Source organism: Phacochoerus africanus, chromosome 9 (genome assembly GCF_016906955.1).
Source record: "Phacochoerus africanus isolate WHEZ1 chromosome 9, ROS_Pafr_v1, whole genome shotgun sequence".
NCBI lineage: Eukaryota > Metazoa > Chordata > Mammalia > Artiodactyla > Suidae > Phacochoerus > Phacochoerus africanus.
Genome location: NC_062552.1, coordinates 60,023,922 through 60,048,968, shown reverse-complemented (window position 1 = coordinate 60,048,968; position 25,047 = coordinate 60,023,922). Strand labels below are relative to the sequence as shown.

General features: G+C 48.9%; 1 protein-coding gene across 5 annotated transcripts in view; it reads right to left on the bottom strand.

Annotated features, from left to right (window-relative positions):
* Nucleotides 1-3,903: 3,903 nt before the first annotated feature.
* Nucleotides 3,904-25,047, bottom strand: part of LOC125136858 (cytochrome P450 1A1) — a 52,890-nt gene continuing 31,746 nt past the window's right edge. For 2 of the 5 annotated variants that reach the window (XM_047797713.1, XM_047797717.1), the window contains exons 3-8: nt 6,545-7,409; nt 5,866-5,992; nt 5,695-5,784; nt 5,481-5,604; nt 5,249-5,335; nt 3,904-5,084 (exon numbers count right to left, since the gene is read on the bottom strand). In XM_047797713.1, the coding sequence (XP_047653669.1) occupies nt 4,799-5,084; nt 5,249-5,335; nt 5,481-5,604; nt 5,695-5,784; nt 5,866-5,992; nt 6,545-7,409 (1,579 nt within the window). In that variant the 3' untranslated portion in view covers nt 3,904-4,798. Of the gene's footprint in view, nt 5,085-5,248; nt 5,336-5,480; nt 5,605-5,694; nt 5,785-5,865; nt 5,993-6,544; nt 7,410-9,770; nt 11,437-25,047 lie in introns of those variants that run through there. The other 3 variants (XM_047797718.1, XM_047797716.1, XM_047797714.1) reach the window with 3 other exon arrangements.

The following is a 25,047-nucleotide window of genomic DNA, read 5'->3' as shown; positions in this document are numbered from 1 at the left end:
GCAGAATTATTCCCAATTTCTGACAGCATCCAATTTAGAACTAACCCTCCCCTAAATCATTCAGCCAAAACCCAAATCGTGTGAGTTCTTTCTACCATTCTGTATGGTGTGTGTTCTCCTTTACTGTGCTGAATAAGAAACTCAGCTTGTTTAACTGCAGGTGTGTACGGTTGGTGGTGTTTGACCAAAGGACATTAACATATTAATTATACTTCTAAAAAGAAATAAGCAATACAAGTTATTTCTATTATTTCCTTCACTTTTATAAAACAAGCATCCTTGAATGACACCCAGGTTAAGAAATAGAACTTTGGGAGTTCTCTTCGTGGCTCAGTGGTTAACGAATCTGATTCGGATCCATGGGGATGCGGGTTCAATCCCTGGCCTCACTCAGTGGGTTTAGGATCCGGCATTGCCGTGAGCTATGGTGTAGGTCAAAGAGGCAGCTCGAATCTGGCGTTGCTATTGCTGTGGCTATTGTGTGGGCTGGCAGCTGCAGCTCCAGTTTGACCCTTAGCCTGAGAGCTTCCATATACTGTGAGTGCAGCCCTAAAAAAAAGCAAAAAAAAAAAAGAGAGAGAGAGAAATAGAACTTTATCAACCATCCTAAAAGCCCTCCGCACATTCCATTTCAATGGTAACTTGATAACCTACTCCCTCCATCCAAAAGTAACCACTTTCCAAATGCTAATATTAAAAATTACCTTATTATTATAAGATTTATCACCAAGTGTGTATTCCTAGACACTATAGTATAGCATTGCTCATTTCTTAAATTCGATGTCTTTTTAAGTTTCTTTTAATCTACAAATATCTTCTCCATCTTTTTCTTTTCCTGACAGTTTTTATGAAGACCCCATAGCTTTTGACTTTTTTAGAATTTTCCAAAGTCTGAATTTTACAAGTGCTCCCTGATGTTTCCATTCAGCACATTTCTTCATCTTCTGTATTATTGCGAAATGACAGCTGGATCCTGAGGCTCGGCCAGGCTCTGGTTCAATTCCTTTGGCAATACTGTGGGCAGTGTTGGTTTCTTTCATCAGGCACGTAGCTGGTTTTCTCTCTTTTTATGACGCTAGCAGTTGTTGGACACAATGCCCAGATCCTTAATTTACTGGTGGATGCAAAATAGCGACATTCTTTTTTTTTTTTTTTTTTTTAGGTCCAAATCCACAGCACATGGAAGTTCCCAGGCTGTGAGTTGAATTGGAGCTGCAGCTTGCAGCCTACACCCCAGCCACAGCAACTTGGGATCAGAGCTGAATCTGTGGTCTACACCACAGCTCACAGCAAAGCCAGATCCTTAACCCGCTGAGCAGGGCCAGGGATCCAACCCGAGTCCTCACAGATACTAGTCAGGTTTGTTACTGCTGAGCCACGATGGGAACCCCAATAGTGACATTCTAATTCTATTATTTCTTTTTCATTTATTAATTGGAGAATTTTACTGAGATGCTTCTTCTTATCTACTATTTGGTTATTTGTAGGTATGGTTCATATAGGAAAGGTAGGATGAATGCTTGATTCTTTGCCTTTTTCACTTTTTAAGATAGTGAATTGGTTCTTCTGAAGATGACAGACTAATTTTTAAAAATATATAGGAGTTCCCACTGTGGCACAATGGGATCAGTAGTGTCTCTGAAGCACCAGGACGCATGTTCGATCCCTGGCCTGGCACAGTAGGTTAAAGGATCCAGTGTTGCCCACAGCTGCAGTATAGGCCAAAACTGTGACTCAGGTCTGATCCCTGGCCTGGGAACTCTGTGGGTGGCCAAAAAAGAAATATATATATATATATATGTATGTATGTATGTGTGTGTATATATATATATGTATATATATATCCTTATGAACTCGGATTCAAAGGTATTTGCCAGGTTTTAATCAATGGCAATTATCATTTTTGACTCTCAAGTTGTCCTATCTTTGTCCTTTTGGAGCCTCTTCAGTTTGATCCACTCCTGCTAGTGTTTGTGGTTTCTTTGCTATCTGGTAAAGGCTACTATTCAAGGCCCATCTTTTACATTTTCTGCCCCAGATTTATAACCAGCATTTCTTCGAAAAAGCCCTGAATGATAACCTAGGCATTAGGATGCTCATTGCTCTTAGTTGGTCATTGTTTCTAACACTTAGAAATATAAGTACCTATGTTATATATATAATACAATTATTTATATACTATATATTATATAATTATATATATACTATATATGTGTGTGTGTGTGTGTGTGTGTATACACACATAAAAATATATACATATATATTTTGCTTTTTAGGGCCACACCTGGAAGTTCTTAGGCTAGGGGTCCAATTGGAGCTACAGCTGCCAGCCTATGCTACTGCCACAGCAATGCAGGATCCAAGCCGCATCTGTGACCATGGCAACGCTGGATCCTTAACCTTAACACAAATTATTTTTTCTCTTCTTCCCCCCAACCCCCTGCTTTTTAGGGCCACACCCACTGCATATGGAAGTTCTCAGGCTAGGGGTCAAATTGGACCTACAACTGCCAGGCTATGCCACAGCCACAGCAACAGCAAATCCCTGGCCCACTGAGTGAGGCCAGGGATCGAACCTTCAACCTCATGGATCCTAGTAGGGTTTGTTAACCGCTGAGCCATAAAGGGAATTCCAACAAATTATTTTTAAGTTAAAATTAAGTCAATAGGAGAATGATTGGGCACCAGGTTTCCCATCCTCCTACATAAACAGAGTTGCTCCAGATGACTTCAGCTCATTTTCACAGCAGCCTGAAACCTTTGGTGAGTGGAAGCCAGAAAGAATAGTGCATTAGTGTTGCACAATGTGCCACTGCCAACACTTCAGGAAGAAAGCTGGGCTGGAGTCATAGCCCAAGATGCACCTCCCCTTGGTCCCTCAGCCAGAACAGCTGCTAGCTATGTGGGGCCAACCTCTATGCCCACTGGCACAACTACTCTGCCATTCCAGGTGGAGAGGGATGATTTCAGCTTTGAAATCTGGGGCACAGTCTGCTTGTGGGGTCCAGCAATGAAACATCTTTTTTTTTTCTTTTTGCTTTTTGCTTTTTAGGACAGCACCTGCAGTATATGGAAGTTCCCAGGCTAGGGTCGAATTGGTCAGCCTTCATCACAGCTCACAGCAATGCCGGATCCTTACCCCACTGAATGAGGCCAGGGATTGAACCCCACATCCTCATAGATACCAGTCAGGTTATTACCCCCCCCCCCCACTGAGCCACAACAGGAATGCCAACAATGAAACATCTTGTTCTCCATCTGTGACCAGCTGTGGAGTCTAATAGGGTTGCAGGACCTGAATGGGGCATGGCTAGAGAGGAGCAGACCATGACTTCTGAGCTGAGGATCTTTCCCCTCCCCCTACACCATGACCAGAGTCCACCTGTTGAACTTGAGCATCTAATGCTGTGAGACCCAAATAAGAGTGCCTTCCATTCATCAAGGAGGGCCCCACGCAGATATCCCCAAGACCTGGTAACCTCTCCCAGCGCACACTCCCTCACCTTCCCAGCCTGCTCTGCCTCTGGGCCTCGCCCTCCGCAAGCATCTGTCTGGTACAGCCCTGATCACAATGAATTGGACGATGTCTTAATGAGCTAGTTCCCCCCAACCAGCTTAGGAGGCTCTTGAAGGCAGACAGTGTTTTATTCACTTTATCCCCCCAGAGCCTGGTCCAGAGAATGCTCTTCATCAACATGTGATCAGTTAGAGAAGAAGGAAGGCAGTGAAGTGATAGCCTGTGCCCCAGCCAGACTGTGAGTAGCCTGAAAGCAGTTTCACCACTTCACCTCTGCCTCTTCCCCTTCGTCCTCCCACAGTAAAACCCAACAGAACTGGGCTCAAAGTGGGCATGTAGATGAGAGTGGCTTCCCTCACGATTCAAAAAATCTCCACCTACGGGACTTCTGGATAGTATCTTTATTTAGCTCAGGTGGATGTTTCTTACACTTTTCTGGATACTTGGGTTAGAATTTTCTCCATTGCACTCAATAAACTGTTTTAAAGCTTTTATATGTGATAAATGCAAACATACAAGTACAATACAGGCTAAAAGAAAACACTCTTTGCATGCTAACATTTTAAAAGGACATGGCGTAGAGAAGGAGACCCAGTTGAAGGCAATCGAATTTCTGTCCTCCTTCCTGACATGGTCCTGGCGCCTGGATTTGGGCACTCCCTCTGCTCTCTGCTCCTCTTAGACACATAGTCCTCAGCCCATCCTAGACAGGAGCAGGGGCCTTACGAGGCCAGGAGGCAGCCCTGTTCCTGCCTGCAGAGAGGAAGGTGATCCCACAGGTACAGTATTCCAGACTCTTGTGATTGGGTTGCTCATCCTTGTTTAAGCGGGGAGACCACCTTGTGCCAGTATCCTGGACTGCCTCATCTCCCCCCCAATTGTCAAAGAGATTGCATAGGTCCTGGTGTGGCAGGACATCTCTCAAGCCAGTCAGCCCCCACAGAGAACCAGCCAGCTACAGGGCCCAGGGGCCTCCAGAGAGCTCCTTTCTGAAGGCCTGGGGACCCCCTAACACTTCTAGACCTCCTAGCTTAAGCACAACTTCGGAAGGCTCCATCAGTTCCCAGGTGGCCCCTGCTACCTGTGGTCAGCATGCAGAGGGATGAGTCCAGGGTGGGGGACGGGTATGATCCCTCAGGCTTGCCTGTAGCCCAGACAGTAAAAAATCAGCCAGACAGTATCTGTGGGCTTTGGGCTAAAGCTCAGGTCCCGCAGGTCAGTCCCCTGGCCTGGCTGCCTAGACAGGCAGGAGAAAGTCTAGGTTGCAGGGCTTTCCGCCGCCTAAGAGCGCACATGCATCTGGACATGCTCGCAGTGGGCATGCTTCATGGTCAGCCCGTAGATGGGGGTCATGTCCACCTTCACACCAGGGGTCACGCGGAACTCCACTTGCTGCAGCAGGATGGCCAGGAAGAGAAAGACCTCCAAGCGGGCAATGGTTTCACCGATGCACTTCCGCTTGCCCAAGCCGAACAGGATCACCTTTTCACCCAGTGCCTTGTTGATGGTGCCATCGGCAGTGAGAAACCGTTCTGGCCAGAACACAGAGGGGTCATCCCACAGCTTCCTGTGATTGGAGAGAGGCAGCTAAAGTGGCAGCTTCGGGGCTCGGAACCATCACGTGGGTTGAGCTCCAGCCCAAAAGAACAGGGTTTTGGCAACTGGCCCAGGGACAGCAAGAGTCTGAAGCTCAGGAGAGGGTGGAGTTTCCCCTGTCTACTCTCAACTTACTGGTCATGGTTGATCTGCCACTGGTTCACAAAGACACAATGCCCCTTGGGGATGTAAAAGCCATTCAGACTTGTGTCTCTTGTGGTACTGAGGAGAGAGGAAGCTCGTTTAGGCTCGGGGCCACAAGGAGATCCCCCCATCTCCCGTACCATGTCCCTCCCACTACCCTGATCAGGTATATGGACTGGCGTTAAGCCCTGTTTCAGACAGCAGCAGATCCATGGGGCCTCACCTGTGAGGGATGGTGAAGGGAACGAAGGAGGTGTGTCGGAAGAGCTCCAGGATGAAGGCCTCCATATAGGGCAGCTGGGGTCTGTCGGAGAGCCGGGGCCGCCGCGCCCGGCCGATCACCGTGTCTGCAGAACGCAGAGGACAGACAGATGAAGGGGCCGCTCAGACCCTGGCCAGGCCCCCTGCCTTGAGCACTGAAGGAAGCTACCACTTACCCAGCTCCTCCTGGATCTTTCTCTGGATGCTGGGATTTGTCACCAGGTACATGAGGCTCCAGGAGATGGCGGTTGTGACTGTGTCAAACCCTAGCCAAGAGAGAGAGACGTTAGGTGTTTGGTGGGTCAGGGCAGCTGGGCACAGGAAGGGCACAACGGAGTAGCTCATACCAGCTCCAAAGAGGTCTATGACAACGTTCACAATCTTCTCATCCAACAGCTGGATATTGGCATTCTCGTCCAGCCTCTTGTCCTGACAGTGCTCAATCAGGCTGTCTGTGATGTCCCGGATGCGCCCCTGGGTAGGCAAGCCCCACAGATGAGCAAGACCCCAAACCCAGACCTGCCTCTCCATCCAGGACCGGTCCCTCACCATCCCTAGCACCTTCATTCAAGAGGGGACCACTCCCACCTCCAAGCTGCGCTTCCAACTACTCTTGCCTCTCCAAGGCTCTCTCCTGACTCACAATACTTGCAGCCCCAACTCAGAGGACATCGGTCACAGACTCTAGTACCATCATCACCTCAACACACTCTCTACCCTTTTCTCTCCCATGAGGCCAGAAGACTAACTCTTTAACTCTTTCTGGTCCCCACAACAATTGGCCTAGGGTCCTGCATGGGCTGGCTATTCAGGAAATATTGCTGTCTGAAGTTAGAAGGGCTGGTCAATAAAAAGTTCTCTTTCCCTGCCAAGGATGGAGTCCCCTCTACTATTGGCTTCAAAAGCCTAGGGTGAAAGCCCATGAGAGCCTGCCAAACCCTATACTGTTCTAGTTGTCTCTGACTTCCTGACCCCTGGCCCTACCTGCTCCCTACCCACCTACTTGGTGCCTCTCCCCAGGCTTACCTTCTCAAAGATTTTATAGTGTTCCCTGACCATCTTTTGCATGAAGATGTAGAACTTCTGATTCAGGTCTTTGAAGAGATCCAGGGACGTGTTGGGCAGGTAACGGAGGATAGGGATGAAGTCGGCTGGGTTCCCAGCTGCAGTCACCTCCCCAAACTCATTACTCAGGTTGATAAGGCTAAGCAGCTCTGGGTTGTCATGGTCATAGCGCTGACCAAAGCATATGGCACAGATGACATTGGCTACTGACACCAGTACATACTTGTAGGGATCGAAGTGCCCATGCCCTGCCATCAGCTCCTGGAACTTGCCAAGGAGGCACTCGGCCTCCTTGCTCACATGATCCTCCAGGTAGCAGGAGGAGGAGGAAGCTGGGTCTGAGGCAATGGAGAAGGTGTTAAGAGCCTTCTGGGCCAGGCGCCGACGGGCGGCCCACACTGGACCAGAGTCTGGGTTGAAGGTCATGCTCTGGCCATTAGAGATCAGACTGAAGCTGTAGAGGTCGGGCCGTCCCTTGAAATCGTCGCCCTGCCGCACCAGGGCCTGCCGGATGGTGTCCAGGCCGCTGAGCACGAGCACAGGGGTGCAGCCAATGCGGATCTGCAGCACGTCTCCATAGCGCTGGCTCAGCCTCGCCAGGGCCAGGTGTGGGCTCTTGCCCAAGGTCAGCACGTGCCCGAGCAGGGGCCAGCCCCAGGGCCCTGGTGGACTCTTCAGGCCTTTGGGGACCTGAGGCTGCCAAGTCCTGACCACCCAGAATACAAGGCAGAAGATGGCAGAGGCCAGGAGCAGCCCTGTGGCTGAGATGGGGATGGGGAGTCCAAACACAGAGAACATGATCGGCGTAGAGATTCCAAGGTGGCTGCTGAGAGGTGGGACAAGAGGAAAAGGTCAAAACATCAAAAGGGGAGATGGGAGGAGGCAATGTCCTAATGTGTTATCATGCTCATCAAGGGAAAGGAAAACTTTATCCAGAACTGCTCACTGGGCATGAAGGGGAGGAGGTGGGAGAAGCTGCTTGTTGAGCTGCCACTGTGTGCCAAGAATTGCAATCATTCTTCATTCAGTTCTGGCCACAGCATATGTGGTAGGCTGCAAGGAGGCTCAGAGAAGGTAAGTAACTTTCCCAAGGTCACACAGCCAGGAAGTATAGAATCCAAATTCCAACCCAAATTGCCTAAATTGAGAACATCTACTTAACTGCTGCACTGATCTATATGTCAGTCTGTGATTTCCATAAAGCATTATACTATTACTTACTTCATATTTTTCTAAAATCAACTTTAAATCCACCCACTTAGCATCATTCCAAATAATAATAGCTGTGTGAAAGAACAGATTTGATCTTTTTCCCCTAACATATATTAAAATTAACACATAATCGGTGTGTATCATCCAATTCCCCTTGAGTATTATCCACCACACTTGGGGAAAACACTTGGGATCATTCATTCCTCAGCCTCATTTCACATGTGGGGAAACTGACCTCCAAGGGGACACTGACTTGGCTAAAGGCACCCAGCATGCAGACTGAGCTGGGGCTAGGCTCTCTTTGGGAAAGTTCCCGGGGAAGTTTCCAATTCCTGCCATAGGTACCTCCCTTTGAAGAGTGGTCAGATCAGTTGATGAAAAGGAATTTTCCCAGGACCCTCAGTTCTCTACTCCTCGAACCCATCTGGGAATACTGCCAGACTCTGGGGCAGGGTAGAGAAGGGACAGGGGACTGCCCCCTTACTTATTGTCTAAGCCATAATGCCCTTAGCCCCAGTTCTCTGAGTTCAACTGACCCACAGTTTAAAAGCAGCTAGATGCCAGCCAGATTGAGGCTCCTGGTCACAGAATTCCATGCCAGGGTTTTCACTGGGTTCAGTTTTCAATGAATGAATAGTCTGGGCCTCCCCCATTTGCCAATCACTAGAGAGCTGAGAATAAATGAAAGGCTCCCACTAGGCAAAGGCTACAAGCAAACTCCAGATTGGAATGCAGAAAATTAGGAATGGATCTGAACATCACAGACGCTAAGACAATATTTTGTCTCTAGGTTTGGTCTAGAAAAGTTATACAAATTCATGGACTATTCCCTCCAAGCAGGAGGCTCTGACTGGGGCATCTTTCCGGTGCCCTGGACTGGAGGTCAGAATACCAGTGTTCTAGGCTCTAGGATGTGGTCTTGGGTGGGTCATTTTACCCTTCTGGGCTCCAGTCGCCTCATCTGAGAGAGGAGGTGGGATGTGATCTCTGATTCAGGGTGACCATCTGGATCTCAGAGAAAAGAAAACCCAGACCTAACCTGGGAAACTATACCATCTGACTAGTGAGGTTTCCCCACAGAAAAGCCACCCAGGATGGGGAGGTTATGTGGTTCCTACCTCAACTGCTACAGCCATCTGTCTAGGGGGCTTCCTGGAGGAGCTGAATTCCAAAGCACACTTCTGTCCTACTCCCTGAGTGAACTGGGGACATCGTTAGGCTTCAGTGTGCCATGGTGTTCCCTTCTGCACCCCCGGTGCCTCAAAGACCCCTAGCCTTAGTAAGGTGGTAGGAGGCAAAAAGAAATGTGACTGCTGAGTATTCAGGGTCCAGCTTTCTGCAGCTGGCAGTCTCTCACACTGCCTGCCCCCAGCAGAGGATAGAGAAGACAGGCAATGGAACAGGGAGGGTCCCTGGGCAGGGTCCAGCACTCCCACTCAGATCAGCCTCCCTTGTCTGGCCAGCACATCTCAGCCCTGACAAGCTATGCCTTGGGAGGGTGGTGCCAGCCAGGGGTAGCTTTTAAATAAGGCAGAGTACAGCTGGTAGGAACCCACCCTGCCCCCTCCATCCACCCTGACCACCCAAGAGAAGCCCCCCACCCCTCACACAGCCTGAAGATGGGCTACACTTGTTTCCAGCTTCCCACACCTGTTTCCTTATCCAGCCTCCCAGGTAGCCCTCATGGAGAAGCCCCAAGACATTCAGGTGGTCAGTGGGAGATGGAGCCAGAGTCCTGAGGGGAGCACCTACATCTAGAGTTCTGGTACTGACTGTGGGACCTTGGGTAAGCCCTGCCCTTCCCCTGGCCTCAGTTTCCCCACTTAGGGAGGGAGCCAGACTGCCTCCTCACTAGGAATACTATTAGCCTCCTTTCTTGAGGTGTTGGACTGGTGGCTACCTAGGAAGACAGGAAGGTATCAAAATTTTCCTTTTGGGGGAGGGAAGGGTCAAGCCTAAGGCCCCCAGCACTCACCTGCGGCTCTGAGGGCTGCAGAGCTGAGCTAGGAAGGGTGGTCTCTGGAGCCAGGGACCCCAAAGAAGATCAAGGAAGGCCCCAAGGAACTGTCACCTTCAGGGTGAGGATGAAGGCACTGCCACCTTTATAGGCAGCTTTTGCGTGTGGCCACGCCCCCTGGAGCTCTGGGATGGGACAGAGGGAGGGGCAGCCTGGGGTTGGGGGGGACGGTCTTCTCAGGATGGAGGGGGGAGCGTGGGGAAGGACACAGGGACATAGATAAGAACACACCAGGGGGATGCCTCATTCAAGTGCTGGCAGTTAAGAAGGTGAGCGCTACAGACACCTGGGACCCCCAGTTCTAAGGTACCCCATGAACAGCTGCAGAGCCCTGCTGAGCAGGGGTTTTCAGAAGTCCCAGGATAGCCCAAAAGAGAGGCTATTGGGTGATGGGGTGGCCCCAGCCCCGGGCAAGACAACCCCTCACCCTGATTTTTGCACTCACTGAACACTGGGCATGTAAATGCTTCCCTCTCTCTAGTAGCAAGGGCCACACAGGCAGGGGTGGAGCTGCCGGCTGAAGACCTCCTAACCTGGGTTATTGATTTCTGGCTCGCGTGAGAAGCGTGGCGACCCCAGCCCCGAGGTCGCCAGGACCGGAAGGCCGAGGCGCCGATGGGCTGGCCCCTTCCCCCAAAGTCCCCAGAGACTGGGCCACTAGCAGAAGTCTGTGCTCCCTGACAGAGCGGTAGTAATGGACGGAGAATGTGCAATCTCACTGAGCGCGCACTAGCGGGGACACGTTGAGCTGCCTCTAGGGCCACTTTGGAATGCTGCAAACCAAGGGCACTTCCAGCCAGGACCCACGGGCCCTTGAGGTTCCCGGGTTGCTCCCGCTTTGGCATCGCTGAGAAATTGGGCGGCGAGGGAGGGCCGGGCAAGAGAGGGGGCCCCGGGACCAAAGAGGGAGGGAGTCCCGTGCCGATGCCTCCCCAGGCTAGCGTGCCTGTGTCTGATACATCCCTCCAGGGGGCAGAGGTCACGCGGCCCATCCCCGCCCCACCTGGCCGGGGGCGCGGTGCCCAGGAGTTGCGTGAGAAGGGCCCGGAGGCCCGCGCAGCCACCCAGACGCCCAACTCTCTGGCCAGGCTCGGTCCGATACAGTCACGCGAGGGGGGTGGGGAGGGGAGTCGGAGGCGGGGCTCTTAAAGGGCCAGTCTCTAACGGAGCGTGGGGGTAGACATGGAGCGACAGGAGCGGCGGAAGCCTCGTTGGATGGGTGCAAAAGGTCCAGGTTTGCGTGCGGAGCTGGGCTTTTGCAAACAAGCGGGTGCCTCAGTGTGTCTGTATTTTTGGTCTATGCCTATAGCTGGACACGCAGCCCAGTGCCCCCCAGGTCGCCGGGCCAGCTGCCTCCAACGCTGTCCCAGCCCCTGTCGAGCCTTCCTGATGTAGGAAGTTGGGAGAGACAAAGTTTCATTTGCGTGTTTAGCTCAACGTGTCCCCAACTAACCACATCATCCGGCCTCCCTAGAGTGGCACCACCAGCTGATAGCCCAGGTCAGAAAAGAGAGCCTCATCCTGTCCCCTCACCTCCCATTCCAATCAGATGCCACCTCATGCATTGTACAAAATAATATTTACCAACAATGTCCCAGACACTGTTCTGCTGGCAATTGACATAGAGGTGAACAAAACTGACAACCTCCTGCTCACCTTGGTTTATATTGTAGGGCAAGAGGAGTGGGAAGTGAGAACAGAAAATATCTACAGAATCTCAGAGAGTGGAAAGTGCTATAGAGAAAAATAAGGCAGGGAAGGGGTAGAAATCATGCGGGGGCAGACTGCAATTCAGAACAGGCTGCTTGGGGAGGACCTCATTGAGAAAATGACACCCAACCCAGGCAGGAGGGTGAGAGCAACAATCAAGGGACACAGATATCTGGAAGAAGACTACCTGGCAGAAGGAACAGCAAGTTCAAAGGCCCTGCACAGTGGTCCTTGAGGGAGGGAGCAGTACTAGGAGCACTGGAAATGTGCAGTGTCTCATGACTGGTGAATTGTCCTGGAGTTGAGTGAGATGAGTGAGGGACAGCATGTGGTCTTTTCAAAAAATGCAAAAATCTCATTCCATCGCCAGCCACCTCGCCTCTTCAATAGCTCCCATCTGAATAGAAACCAGAATCTTTAGAGAGTTCCTGTTGTGGCTCAGCAGGTTAAGAATCTGAGCAGTATCCATGAGGATGTGGGTTCGATCCCTGGCCTCGCTCAGTGGGTTAAGGATCTGGTATTGCCGTGAGCTGTGGTGTAAGTCACAGACATGGCTCAGATCCTGCATTGCTGTGGCTGCGGTGTAGGCCAGCAGCTACAGCTCTGATCCAACCCTTAGCGTGGGAACTTACATATGCCACAGGTGTGGCCCTAAAAAGACAAAAAAAGAAAAATAAAAGAAACCAGCATCTTTAGCAGAATCTACTAGGAATGCCCACTGCTACTTCTAATCACCCCACCTTTGTCTCAGCTAAAATATCACTGCCTCTCTAAGAAGTCTGCCTCGATCCTTTCCACAGCAATTTAAGTTTTTCCTGGTCTGTTTCCAGCACTTCTCCATGGTAATTCTCAGGATATCTGTCCCTTGCTAGGACCCTGATCCAGCCTGTCACACCTTCCTCCAAGCAACACAAAAAACCCACTGCGGGAAACTGATCTGATTGCAAAATGCTAATAACTGGCAAATGGGTTAATCCAGCTGTATTATGAATGGGGCACATGACCAGGGTGATGTTGAACATAAAGCGCTTATGCTATAATGGTGGAATTTAGGCAACAGAACAGGTAGGAGACAAAGAATGATGGGCTTCCATTCTGTCCAGCATCCTTCCATTCATTTCACCTTTGCATCTCTGGCTCAGTCTGAGAAGCATTGTGGTACCCAAGAGAGGTCTGTGTCTGTCCTTCAATCACAGTTGGAGCTAGAGCCACAAAGAATGGAAAGAATCGGTGTGGAAGCTGTGGCAAGGAACTGGGGAACAAGGCACTCCCAGATCCATCACCCTGCTCTGCAGCCCAATCTCTCCCTAGACTCTCAGAGTCCCCACCAATGCCCTAGAGCTCTGGAGAACCACAGCAGCCTGCTCATCAGAGCTAGAAGACCATCTGCGGGGCTCCTAACCAGGACCCAGAAAACTCCTTCTCTTGGCGGAAGACGCATTGTTTCCCTCAAATTCTCAAAGGTTTCTTGCTCCCAGAGAATCAGTTAGAATTAGCTAATTCCTCTCCCACTTCTCAGCTGGAGAGACTGATGCCAGAAAGAAAGCCCAAGGACACATGACCAGGGAAAGCAGAGCCCAGATCTAGCCTCTTGCTTCTCGGTCAGGGCTCTTCCCTCCATGATTTATAGTCCCAGACTATCAGGAAAGCCCCAGAAGGCCAAAGGTTGACAGGCTCAGCCCCTGGGTCAGGGCTGCCCAACTCCCCATCTTCTTGGACAGGGGCCTGGTACACTGGGGTTACAGGAGGCACTGCATTTCTCGGCACCAAGCCCTGCATTTCACAGCCCCCAAGACATAAGGGGGCCCTCAGGAGCACAGGGAAGAGAAAGGGGGAGACAGGCGAGAGGTTAGAGGACCTTGGCCTAGAGCCAAACAGCCAATCCTGGGTCAAAGTTTGCATGCCTTTGCGTGAGAGACTCTTTGGCTAGGATTTCCTAGAGATCAATACCAGGAACACAGAGGAAGGATGGGCAGTGCAGAAAGGAGAGGGCTCTGGGCTGGAGGGAGAGAGACAAGTAAGGGTCCTGGCCCAGCAGAGGGATCCAGCCTGGAGTCTTTGGTCAGTAGGGCTGAGGGCTATGTAGCGAGGGGGATGGGGAGACAGCAAGGCCCACAGCAAATCTCCCGCCCCATGGTGGAAGCAGGAACCATGCCCAAGCAAGAGCTGATGCTGAATCTGGAAATGCTACAGGAGCTGTGAGAAGGCTGAGGTCCCGGAGGGAGAGAGGCAGGCTAGAGAAGGGTCCTAGAGGATGAGGAGGGCAGGAAGGGTATCTCTGGTGCAAGTAGGGGGTATAACTTGAACAAAGGGTGGGAGAGGGAGGGTGAGGGGAGGCAGTTTGAGAAAAGTGGAGTTTGAATGGAGATAGAGAACTGGGACTTGTTTACCAAGGTGTCCTCACCCCACCAAGCCACCCATCACCCCACCTGAGATCTGAGCCCTGAGTGCCTTCCCTTCTCCTACCTGTATCCAAGGAGCCAGAGAGATTTGGTGTGTAGGATCCAGGGCTCAGATGAGGCAGCCCCTGGCTCCCTGGCTCTTAGCTATCCTTTCCCAGGATAGTCTTGGTCTAACCTGTTGTCTTGGTATAACAATTCAAAGTGCCTTCTTTCACTCTCAAAAGAGTCCTGGCTTGGGCAATAAATTTTATGGTTACCTCAGTGACAGTGAACACTTAAAAGGTTTTGTGTGCCCCACACTCATCCTCTCTTCTTGGGAAACACCATGCCCATGGTCCTTTGAGGACTACCCTACCCTACTCTCGGTCAATAGGTTTAGTGACCCGGCCCCAGGCTACCAGGCTGGCACATGATTCAGGCCAAGCCAGTGAGAGCCCTACAGGGGTTTCAGTGAAATTGCTGGAAAAGAAGTTCTCTTTCTACCAAGGGTGGCTAAGCTGGCTAGAAAAATAATTCTGGACCTACCAGTGGCCATTTTTCAAGACAACTCATTAGAAGAAAGAAGAATCAGGAGATGAGGGGAGGGAGAGAGGGCAAGAATTAAAGACATTGAATACCTAGATCCAGTTGTTCCTGAAGCCAATGAAGTTCACCATAGAACATCTGTTACATGACTCAATATCGTCACCATCTCCCCATCTCATCCTTTACCTCCTCCTCCTCACCTTCTCCTCCTCCTCATCTTTCTCTTCTAGTAGGAGTTGAATGTAGGGGTTGGCAACTAAAAAAATTATAACAAAACCCTGCAGGCCAGAGTGTATTACCCAGCAGCACTCTCTGAGTAATTAAATCTCAGCACTTGAGGCAGTTCCAAGAGGCCTAGACAGGTTAGACAGAATCCTAAGAAGTTACTCGTGTCTAAAAGCTTCCCACTGGTCTTCCCCTGTGCTAAAAATTCCACCATCGGCACCACCACGGGAGGCTAGTTTTATCTCCAGACGACCCTATGCTGGTACTGAGGACTTGCTGACCAGGGAGCACCTGGAGAGAGCCCAGGAGGAGGCAGGCATCATCAGAAGAGGCTGTGCCACCTCACCCAGCTAGGAGCTAACGCTCGCACCTTGTTGGCTGGAGGCTTCCTGGCTGAGGGACACCCTGGGAAGGAATGTGCCCCATTTGCCCTCCTAGATCCTAGCTGAGGAAGAGATGCCATCCTCTCCCCAAGCTGAAGTTTTCAGGAGGAAGTTTTTGAAGAATCTCAGAGGAAACAGTCCTTCCAATAGCGGGCAAAGCCTTTCCAGATGGGGCTCCCCTTACCTCTCTGACCTCCACCCCTGTTACTCCCCTTCCTCAGCCCATTCCTCTCCAGGCACAAGAGCTGCCTGAGTCACACCAGGCAAGTCCTTCCCTGTATTTGTCAGGTTCAATTCCTGCAGGAAACAGAGGGCCTCCTCAAATGGAGTCACTGAGCAGAATTTAATAAAGGAAATTTGTGAATGGCTTAAGGTTCAAGCTTTAGGGAAATCAACAGGAACAATGCAGCAGCCCAGGGCTAGCAACATGTGCAGCCCTAAAAAGCAAAAAAAAAAAAAAAAAAAAGGCACACTAGGAGTTCCCATAATGGCTCAGTGGTTAGCGAATCCAACTAGGAACCATGAGGTTGCAGGTTTGATCCCTGGACTTGTTCAGTGGGTTAAGGATCCGGCATTGCCACGAGCTGTGGTATAGGCCACAGATGTGGCTTGGATCCCGAGTTGCTGTGGCTGTGGCGTAGGCTGGCGGCTACAGCTCCAATTCGACCCCTAGCCTGGGAACCTCTATATGCCGCAGAAGCAGCCCTCGAAAAGGCAAAAAGACTGAAAAAAAAAAAAAAAAAAAAAAGCACGCTAGCGCACTGTGGATGCTAAGTGAATATTTGTTAAATAAATGAATGGAAACATGTTAAACCCCCAAATAGGAAAATATACCAAGTTTGAAATGGCAGAGGCCTTGTGAGATTATGGGTCTTCATGGTAGGCAGGGCATCATTTTGCTGCCAGAAGACAAGCAGTCAGGCACAGTCCTGCCTTAAGAAGCTCATCTCGGGAATTCCCATCATGGCTCAGTGGTTAGCAAATTCGACAAAGCACAATGAGGTTGCGGGTTTGATACCTGGCCTTGGCTTAAGGATCTGGCGTTGCTGTGAGCTGTGGTGTAGGTCACAGATGCAGCTCGGATCTGGCGTTGCTGTGGCTGTGGCATAGGACGGTGGCTACAGCTCTGATTGGACCCCTAGCCTGGGAACCTCCATATGCCCTGGGTGTGGCCCTAAAAAGACAAAAAAAAAAAAAAAAAAAAAGCCTGGCCCAGCTCAGATATCCTACCTTAAGTTACCTTCACTTTTCTTCACTTTTGTCCAGGGTCAGTGCCTGCACTAGGTCTCACTACCGACCATATGGCCATGATTGCCAGAAATCCCAACCTCTTGCAATCTCAAAGACTTCTGGTTCCCTCAAGAGGTCACAGCACCTCTCTCCACAATCCAGCTCCCCTGCTATAATCAGCAGAGAGCAGTTTCTGTAGCTGCTCTCAGCAGAGGGAGCTCTACAGGATTGGGACAAGAGAACTCCATGTTTTGATGGGTGGGGAAGCGCAGGGAGGATGCAGACCCTGGGGCACTGCCCGGAGAAGTGGGGTGGAGAGGGATTATCCCAGAGGTGCCCTAGATAGAAGGCAGTATAAATAAAGGCAGACCCTCCTCTTACTTTCTCTCTTCTTCCTTCAACAGCATTAAATATCATTAATTTAGACCCATGTTAGATATCAGAATTTGGCTATTTCTGCTCAGCTTGGCAGTTGTGTTTATTGCTGGGGAAATGTTTACCAAGCCAGTGAATTGTGAAAAGAGCCTTGCAGGGAGATATTTGGCCTACTGAAGGTCATGTTCAGCAGCTCAGGGGACTGTTCTGTTTTCAAGTTCGAGATGTCCTTTTCTATGTAAACACAGAAGTTTGCTGACAACCAACTTTCTTGTCCTCTCATCATAGTAGGGTCTCTGAGGACCCTGCTGTGTCAGCCAAGTGCTCTTGGACGTCCTCTCATAGTCTCTGCCAAGGAGGTGGCCTCATCCGGACCTATCACCATCAGCCAGGAACAGGCCACTAGATCAACCTAAAACTCCCTTTCCAACTGCTCTACCCCTTGTAGACACCCAATAGCCATTCCCTCCACCTTGACTTTTCCTCCTTCCCACCACCCTTCCCCACCTCAGTTTTGTCCAGGTATCCTCCATCTTCCTTGCCAGAGGTATGTGCTTTGGGAGAAGGCTGACCTCAGGGAGTAGGTCCTGGCTAGTCTGAACCAGTCTTTGTGGCCCCAGGTACCTTGCTGGTGATTGGATTAAACATGGATCTGTGACATGATTCTGGCCAATGTTATGTAGGAGAGATCTGAAACAGCATTTAGGAAAGGTTTCCTCACTCTTAAAAGGGATACATGATAAGGACTTCCCATTGTGACACATCAGAAATGAATCCAACTAGTATCCATGAGGATGTGGGTTCGATCCCTGGCCTTGTTCAGTGGGTTAAGGATTTGCTGTTTCCCTGAGCTACAGTATAGTTTGCGGACACAGCAAGGATCCCTCATTGCTGTTCCTTTGACATAGGCTGGCAGCTACGGCTCTGATTCGACCCCTAGCCTGGGAGCTTCCATAGGTGCAGCCCTAAAAAGCTAAATAAATAAATAAATAAAGGATATATGACAAGAGATACATTCTTGTCCCTCTGGCCCTTGTCATGTCTGGATATGATGGCCAGAACTGAAGCAGCCATCCTGTGACCTTAAGGGAAACAGCTTAGGGGAAAGGTGGATACTCTAATGATGGCGCAGTAGAAATTTGCGGAGGACCAGTTTATCATTCAGGGCCCTTGCAAGAATTAAGATCCATTCAAATTGAATCACTGAGGAGAATTTAATAAAGGGAATATTTACAAAGGTGTGGATAAGGTATAGAGAAACCAACACAGGGTAGTGTGGTACCATATGACTAGTAACAGAAAAGAGCCCTTACTCTCTTGGGCCTGAAGGGACAAGAGGAAGGATCTGTTCCTGGAACCCAGAGAGACAGAAATTGTAAGAAGAAGGGAGTTGCCTGGCAGGAGCTGTGGCCTCTCATGGCAGGGACTGGAGAAAAAATACCCTAAACTCAATCTCCTCCCACCCTCCCATCTCATGCCAATGCCTCCCACTGACTGCAACCAACAAGAAGCCAACGGATGAGGGAGCCCATTGACATAGTCTGCAGAGATCAGCCTCCCAGTGCCTAGAGCAGGGTGGAGAAGGGGGTGGTGGTGGATGTGGAGGACAAAGAGGATTTTCAGCACAATCTGGGTCTGCAATGATCTCATTCATCTGTTTGCTCACTTGTTTTCAGGCTCCTCTCTGAGGGCCAGTTCTGTCTTATTCACTGCTCTAAATTTCCTCCTTAAACAGTGGTTGTTTGAGCATAATTTACACTCAAAAGAGTATGGTTGGACATCCACTATTTGACAGGCACCATAATAAAGATTGGGTGACTAAGAACATAGTCTGCTTCAAGTTGTGCATAATCCAGAGAGGGCAAATGAAACCAAAGCAAAATGGCACTGTGGTGTTTGTGCCATGAGAGAGCTATGCCCGAAGAAGGAAAATTTAAACCAAAGTGGGTGGTCAGGACACCCCAGAGGAGGTGAACCTGGAGCTCAGTGTCTGAATGCACAGAGGCAGAAAACTAGAAGAATTCTAAGAGCTTCCTTCTCACTGGTGGGAAAGATGCGTGAAAGGGAGGAACAAGTGGGAAATTAGGTAAGAGAAGTGGCTCACATGCTGAGCTAAGGAGTTTGAGTTTGGTTTTGAATGTCTTAAGAAAGCAGTACTAAGGGATTTTACGTAGGGATATGGCTTGCTCAGTGAATTTCAGAAAGTTCACTTGGGTGGAGCATGGATTGAAGGGATGGGGTGGGGAACTGTTCTGTCCAATACAGTAGCCACTAACCACATATGGCTACTCAAATTTAAAATTAAATAAAATTGAAGTTCTTCCTGTGGTGCAGCGGGTTAAGGATCTGGCATTGCTGCAGCTGTGGCGTAGGTCAAAGCTGTGGCTTAGATCCAATCCCTGGCTCAGGAACGTCCATATGCTGTAGATGCAGCAAAGAAACAAACAAATAAATATTAAATAGAATTAAAAATTCAGTATTTCAGTTGCACCAGCCACTTCAAATGCTCAGTAGCCACATGTGGCTACCTATTGGCTAGCACAGACACAGAACTTTTCCATCATCACAGAAAGTTCTCTTGGAGAACACTGGCTAGAGTCAGCGAGACCAGGTAGGAGGTTCCTGCTAAAGTCCAGGTGGGAAGTTGCACTGAGAGTCTTCTCCGGGAAGTGCCACGGTGATGGAGAGAAGGGGTCAGACTCAAGAGGTATGTAGGCGGTAGAATCTTGAGAGTTTGGTAGCAGTTAAATAAGAGAAGGAGTCTGAAGATTCCCTGGGTTCTGGCTAGGGGGAAAACCCAGAGGGAAGGTTTTTGGGCAGGGAGGTGACATCATCCATTTGGGCAAGCTGAGGGCATAGTAGTTACTCAATAAATTTTAACTGTAAGGGTTATTATTTGCAATTTCCATAAAACCAATGCAGGAAAATGCCCAAAGCAGTCTTCACAAAGCTCTTACAGAGGTTAGTATTCTCACTTGTAAACACTGATTGAGTTAACAAATCTTTTTCTTTTCTTTCCTTTTTTTAAATTTTTTATTTCATTTTATTTTATTATTATTATTTTTTGGCCACTCCTGCAGCAGGTGGAAGTTCCTGGGCCAGGGACCAAGCCTGTGCCACAACAGAAACCCCAGCCACTGCTATGACAACTCCACAGGCCTACACCACAGCCATAGCAATGCAGGATCCAAGCCACATCTTCGATCTATACCACAGCTCACTGCAATGCTGGATCCTTAACCCACTGAGCAAGGCCAGAGATTGAACTCGAGTCCTCATGGATACCAGTCAGGTTCGTTACTGCTGAGCCACAGCAAGAACTCCCCCCCCAAAAAAATCTTTCTCTGAATACATGCTCTGTGTCAGTCCCTGTGCTAAAGACTAGAGATCTGAAAAAAAAAAAAAAAATGAAAACAGAGGCTGCCTTGACCTTCAAGAAACACAGAGTCTAAGGGGGGAAACAGCATGACAGGCGCTGTCAAGGAGGGCAGTACAGGGCTTGTGGGATCTCAGAGAAGGGGCTTAGAACCCAACCAGTATGGTGACAGCTGAGCAGGGTATAAAATGAGGATCAGGAGTTGCTCAGAGAACACAGGGTGGGCCGCACGTTTCAAGCAAATAGATTAACATTTGGAGAAAGACAATGGAGAAGGGGTCAGGCAGGACATGGTGGCAAACAGAACCAGGGAGGCAGGCAAGAGTTACTGCTGAAAACTTTGAGTCTCAAAGGAATTTGGTTTGTATCCTGAAATCTAAGGGGAATATTGAGGGGTTTTAAGGAGGAAAGGAGTCAACACACACTCCAAAATGAACTGAAATGAAAAAGATTAAAAATAATCCAGTGGTGCTGGCAGCCTTGTCACCATCTTCTGAGAACCTTAATGCCATGAGAGCAAAGCGGAGTAAAAAACAAACTCACAGGCTGAAGAGCAAAGAAGAAAGATGAGGCAGAGGTCCAAGTGAGCGTGTACACCCGTGGAAGCCACAGGAACAGAAACAAGGAAAGCCAGAGGCCAGAGGCACTGGTACAATTTGTTGCACTCCATGCCTACTGTCTAGAACTTACTCAATGGATCTAGAATACCTATTGCCATTCTGATCACCTAGACCATCTTTGAGACCCACCCTGCTCATAAAAAAACAGTTCCTTTTGGTTCTTTGCTCTGGACCTGTGACATTCCGGACTAGTTTTTTGTTTTGTGGTTTTTTGGGGGGTTTTTTTTTGTTTTTTGTTTTTTTGGTTTTTTTTTTTTTTTTTTTTTTGTCTTCTTGCTTTTTCTAGGGCTGCTCTCGCGGCATGTGGAGATTCCCAGGCGAGGGGTCTAATCGGAGCCCTGGCCACCAGCCTATGCCAGAGCCACAGCAACCGAGGGATCCAAGCCACATCTGCGACCTACACCGGATCCTTAACCCACTAAGTTAGGCCAGGGATCAAACCTGCAACCTCATGGTTCCTAGTCAGATTCGTTAACCACTGCGCCACAATGGAAACGCCCATTCTGGACTAGTTCTGTTCTCAGTTGTGACTGAATGTAACACGTATACAATAAATTGTCTCTTCCACTATCTTAGCTGAAGAAAAAAAAAAAAAATCCAGTGGTGAAGAAAAAAAAATAATCCAGTGGTGGTGAGCAGAAGAAGCAATCAGAACCCTCAGTCACAGCTGGCAGAAGTAAGAATTGGTTCAACTACTCTGGAAAAGTGTTCATAGCTAGACTTTACTAGCACTAAACCATGCCTAGGCTAGCATGGTTAGTAACGACCTAGCATTTCCACTCATTAAGTCTATATACAGCAGAAATGCATACCAAATATGTGCAAGAATTTCACAACAGCAGGTCTCATCATCACCCAACACAGAAAACCCAAATGTCAATGGACAGTTGAGTGGATAAATACATTGCTGTGCTTTCATATTATAACAGAACACCATACAGCAATGAGACTGAGCTACAACTTCCCCCAACTCTGTAGATGAATCTCATAAAAAAAGAAGTGACAGAAGCCATATACAAGAGTATGGAGTTCCCGTCGTGGCGCAGTGGTTAACGAATCCCACTAGGAACCATGAGGTTGTGGGTTCGGTCCCTGCCCTTGCTCAGTGGGTTAATGATCCGGCGTTGCCGTGAGCTGTGGTGTAGGTTGCAGACGCGGCTCGGATCCCGCGCTGCTGTGGCTCTGGCGTAGGCCGGTGGCTACAGCTCCGATTCAACCCCTGGCCTGGGAACCTCCATATGCCACGGGAGCGGCCCAAGAAATAGCAACAACAACAACAACAACAAAAAGACAAAAGACAAGAGTACACACTGCCCACTGAATCATACACTTTTAAAATGTTTGAAATAGTAAATTTTAGTTTTCTATTTCACTGCAATTTTTTTTTTTTTGGTCTTTTTGCCTTTTCTAGGGCCCCTCCTGCGGCATATAGAGGTTCCCAGGCCAGATCCAAGCCACATCTTCGACCTATGCCACAGGTCACGGCAACGCCAGATCCTTAACCCACTGAGCGAGGCCAGGGATCGAACCCGCAACCTCATGGTTCCTCGTCGGATTCGTTAACCACTGAGCCACGACAGGAACTCGCACTCCAATTTTTAAAAGTGAAAAAAAGTTCAAAGAACTCTATAACACAGAGAGTGCGTGTAAACTATGAATTTTAGTTGATAATCTTGTATTACTATTCATTTGCCAATTGTAACAAAAATGTATCACAGTAATGCAAGATGTTAATAATGTGGGAAACTGATTGGGGGGGAGGTATATGGGAGCTCTCTGCACTCTCATTCAATTTTTCTATTAACCTAAAACCACTATAAAAATTGAAGTCCATTAATTTTTTTAAAATTCCATGCCACAGAGTTCTCCTGTGGCACAACAGATTAAGGATCTGGTGTTGTCACTGCAGCGGCTTGGGTTGTTGCTGTGGTGAGGGTTTGATACCTGGCCTGGGGACTTCCACATGCCGTGGGCACAGCCAAAAATTGGTTTTAATAAAAAAAAAATTCCATGCCAAAAAAAAGTACACAGCATGATTTCATTTACATAAAAACAAAAACAGAAAAAACTAATTGATGCTATTAGAAGCTGGGAACATTGTTACTCAAAGAGAGGGAGCGCCAGGGGTTTCTAGGGTCCTGGCAACATTTTTTTTATGGGCACACCTAGAGCATATGGACATTCCCGGGCTAGGGGTCGAATTGGAGCTGCTGCTGAGACTTATGCCACAGCCACAGCAGTACAGCATCTGCAATCTACAGGGCAGTTTGCGGCAATGCCAGACCCTTAATCCACTGAGAGAAGCCAGGGATCAAATCTGAATTTTCACAGATGGTCTGTCAGGCTCTTAACCTGCTTAGCCACAATAGGAACTCCACATTTTGTCTTTGACCTGAGGGCTGGTAACATTACTTTTTTTTAACTCTGTAAAAAATTCATTGAGCTATGCAGATTACCTGCACTTTTCAGTACGTATCTTGCAATTTAAGAACATATTTAAAATAAAAAGGGAAATTGTCCCTCATGTAGAAGTCCAAAGAATTTACACAGATGGAAAGGGGGAAGGAGTAACTTTACCAAGGGGAAATCTGAGAAACACTTCTTCAGCCAGCTAATCAATGCCAACATCAACTTTCCTGCTAGGTTGCTTGATATATGCAATGAAAATGGCACTTCACTTCTGTGGTCTTCCCACCAATAACCCATAACCCCAGCCTTGTCCTGAGAAAAACATCAGACAAATCCCAATAGTAGGACATCATGCAAAACACCTGACCAGTACTCCTGAAAACTGTCAAGGGCATGAAAAAACAGAGTCTGAGAAATGTTACAACCAAGGGAGCCTAAAGAGGTAAAAGACTCAGTGCAATGGGGTGTCCTCCTTGATGGGATCCTGGGACAGAAACCGACATTAGACAAAAAAATAAGAAAATCTGAATAAAGTATGATCTAGCTGACTAGAGAGAGAGGAAGAGAGGGGAAGGGAGACAGAAAAATAGTTTTCTATAAAACCTACCCTAGGAGTTCCCATCGTAGCACAGTGGTTAACGAATCCGACTACGAACCATGGGGTTGCGGGTTCGATCCCTGCCCTTGCTCAGTGGGTTAAGGATCTGGTGTTGCCGTGAGCTGTGGTGTAGGTCACAGACTCGGCTTGGATCCCATGTTGCTGTAGCTCTGGCATAGGCTGGTGGCTACAGCTCCGATTGGACCCCTAGCCTAGGAACCTCCATATGCCACGGGAGCGGCCCAAGAAATAGCAAAAAGACAAAAAAAAAAAAAAAAAAACCCTACCCTAACCTCAGACCTTGACCTTTTTATAGAGTGAGCCAAACCCAGTGAAGGTACGGATAGAAAAAAGCTCTCCTTTCCTCTCAGCCACAAAGCCTCTGTGGCTTCGTCAGATTCCCCAGCCCTGCTCTTTGACATCATCGCAGCTTTCTCATCTTCAGGAATTAAAAAAGCCCAGTCCTAACTAAAGCAAAATTGGCTTCTCATACCCAGTTTTGGGTTTGTCTAGGCAGGGGAGAGGCACACTCCGTTTGGCACTCCTTTCTTTCCCTGCCATCCTGCCCCCACCACGGGGGAAGGGAAAGGGGGAGGGTGCTGGAAGAGGAGCCGATCTCTTTTTATTTGGCTGGTGCTGTTTATCTTCTCTTAGCTGACAATGTCCTTGTGTGTGGTAAACCGTCCAGAGCCAGCTGTTCATCGAATGCCTCGGAGCTCCAGCGTGTCCTCCACATCACACAGTGCCTAATGCAGCTGCTGGACTCTGGCTGACCTCTCACCAGCGCCCCTCGCCCCCACTCAGCTCCTTCCCACGGTGACCCTCTGTAGCCTGTCACTGCTGGGGTCCCCTCCCCTCTGTTGCCAGGTCTCATCCATGCAGCTAAAGTCCATCATGTTGGCCCAGCCCTCAGGAGACTTTCATCCTGATAAGGTACCCAACTCGGGCCATGTGGGGTGCCCTCTGCTGCCCTGCCATCACAGACTCAGTGTCCACTTAGCTTCTGGGTCCACAGATCTCTCCCCTAGTGGTCCAGAGCACAGTCTTCTAAAGGTTCAAGTCCCAACTCTAAGATATGAGATCTACAACAAATTACATAACTTCTTTGCGCCTCTATTATCCCACTGTAATATGAGAATAGAATTAATTTCTATCCCATAAGATTACTGAGAACGTTTTTTGTTAATAAGTCTAGAGCTCGGATAACAACATGGGGCCCATAAGTAAAGAGCCTTGTAAAGAGCGTGAAAAATACACAAATGTCATCGTCTCTCTCTCTAGGCTCCCACCCAACTGAACTCATGGCTGAGGAGTTCCCTTCTTGCAGGCATCCCACTCTTAAGGTTTGGGTCCTCTGGAACTCAAATGCAGGAGGAGAGAAC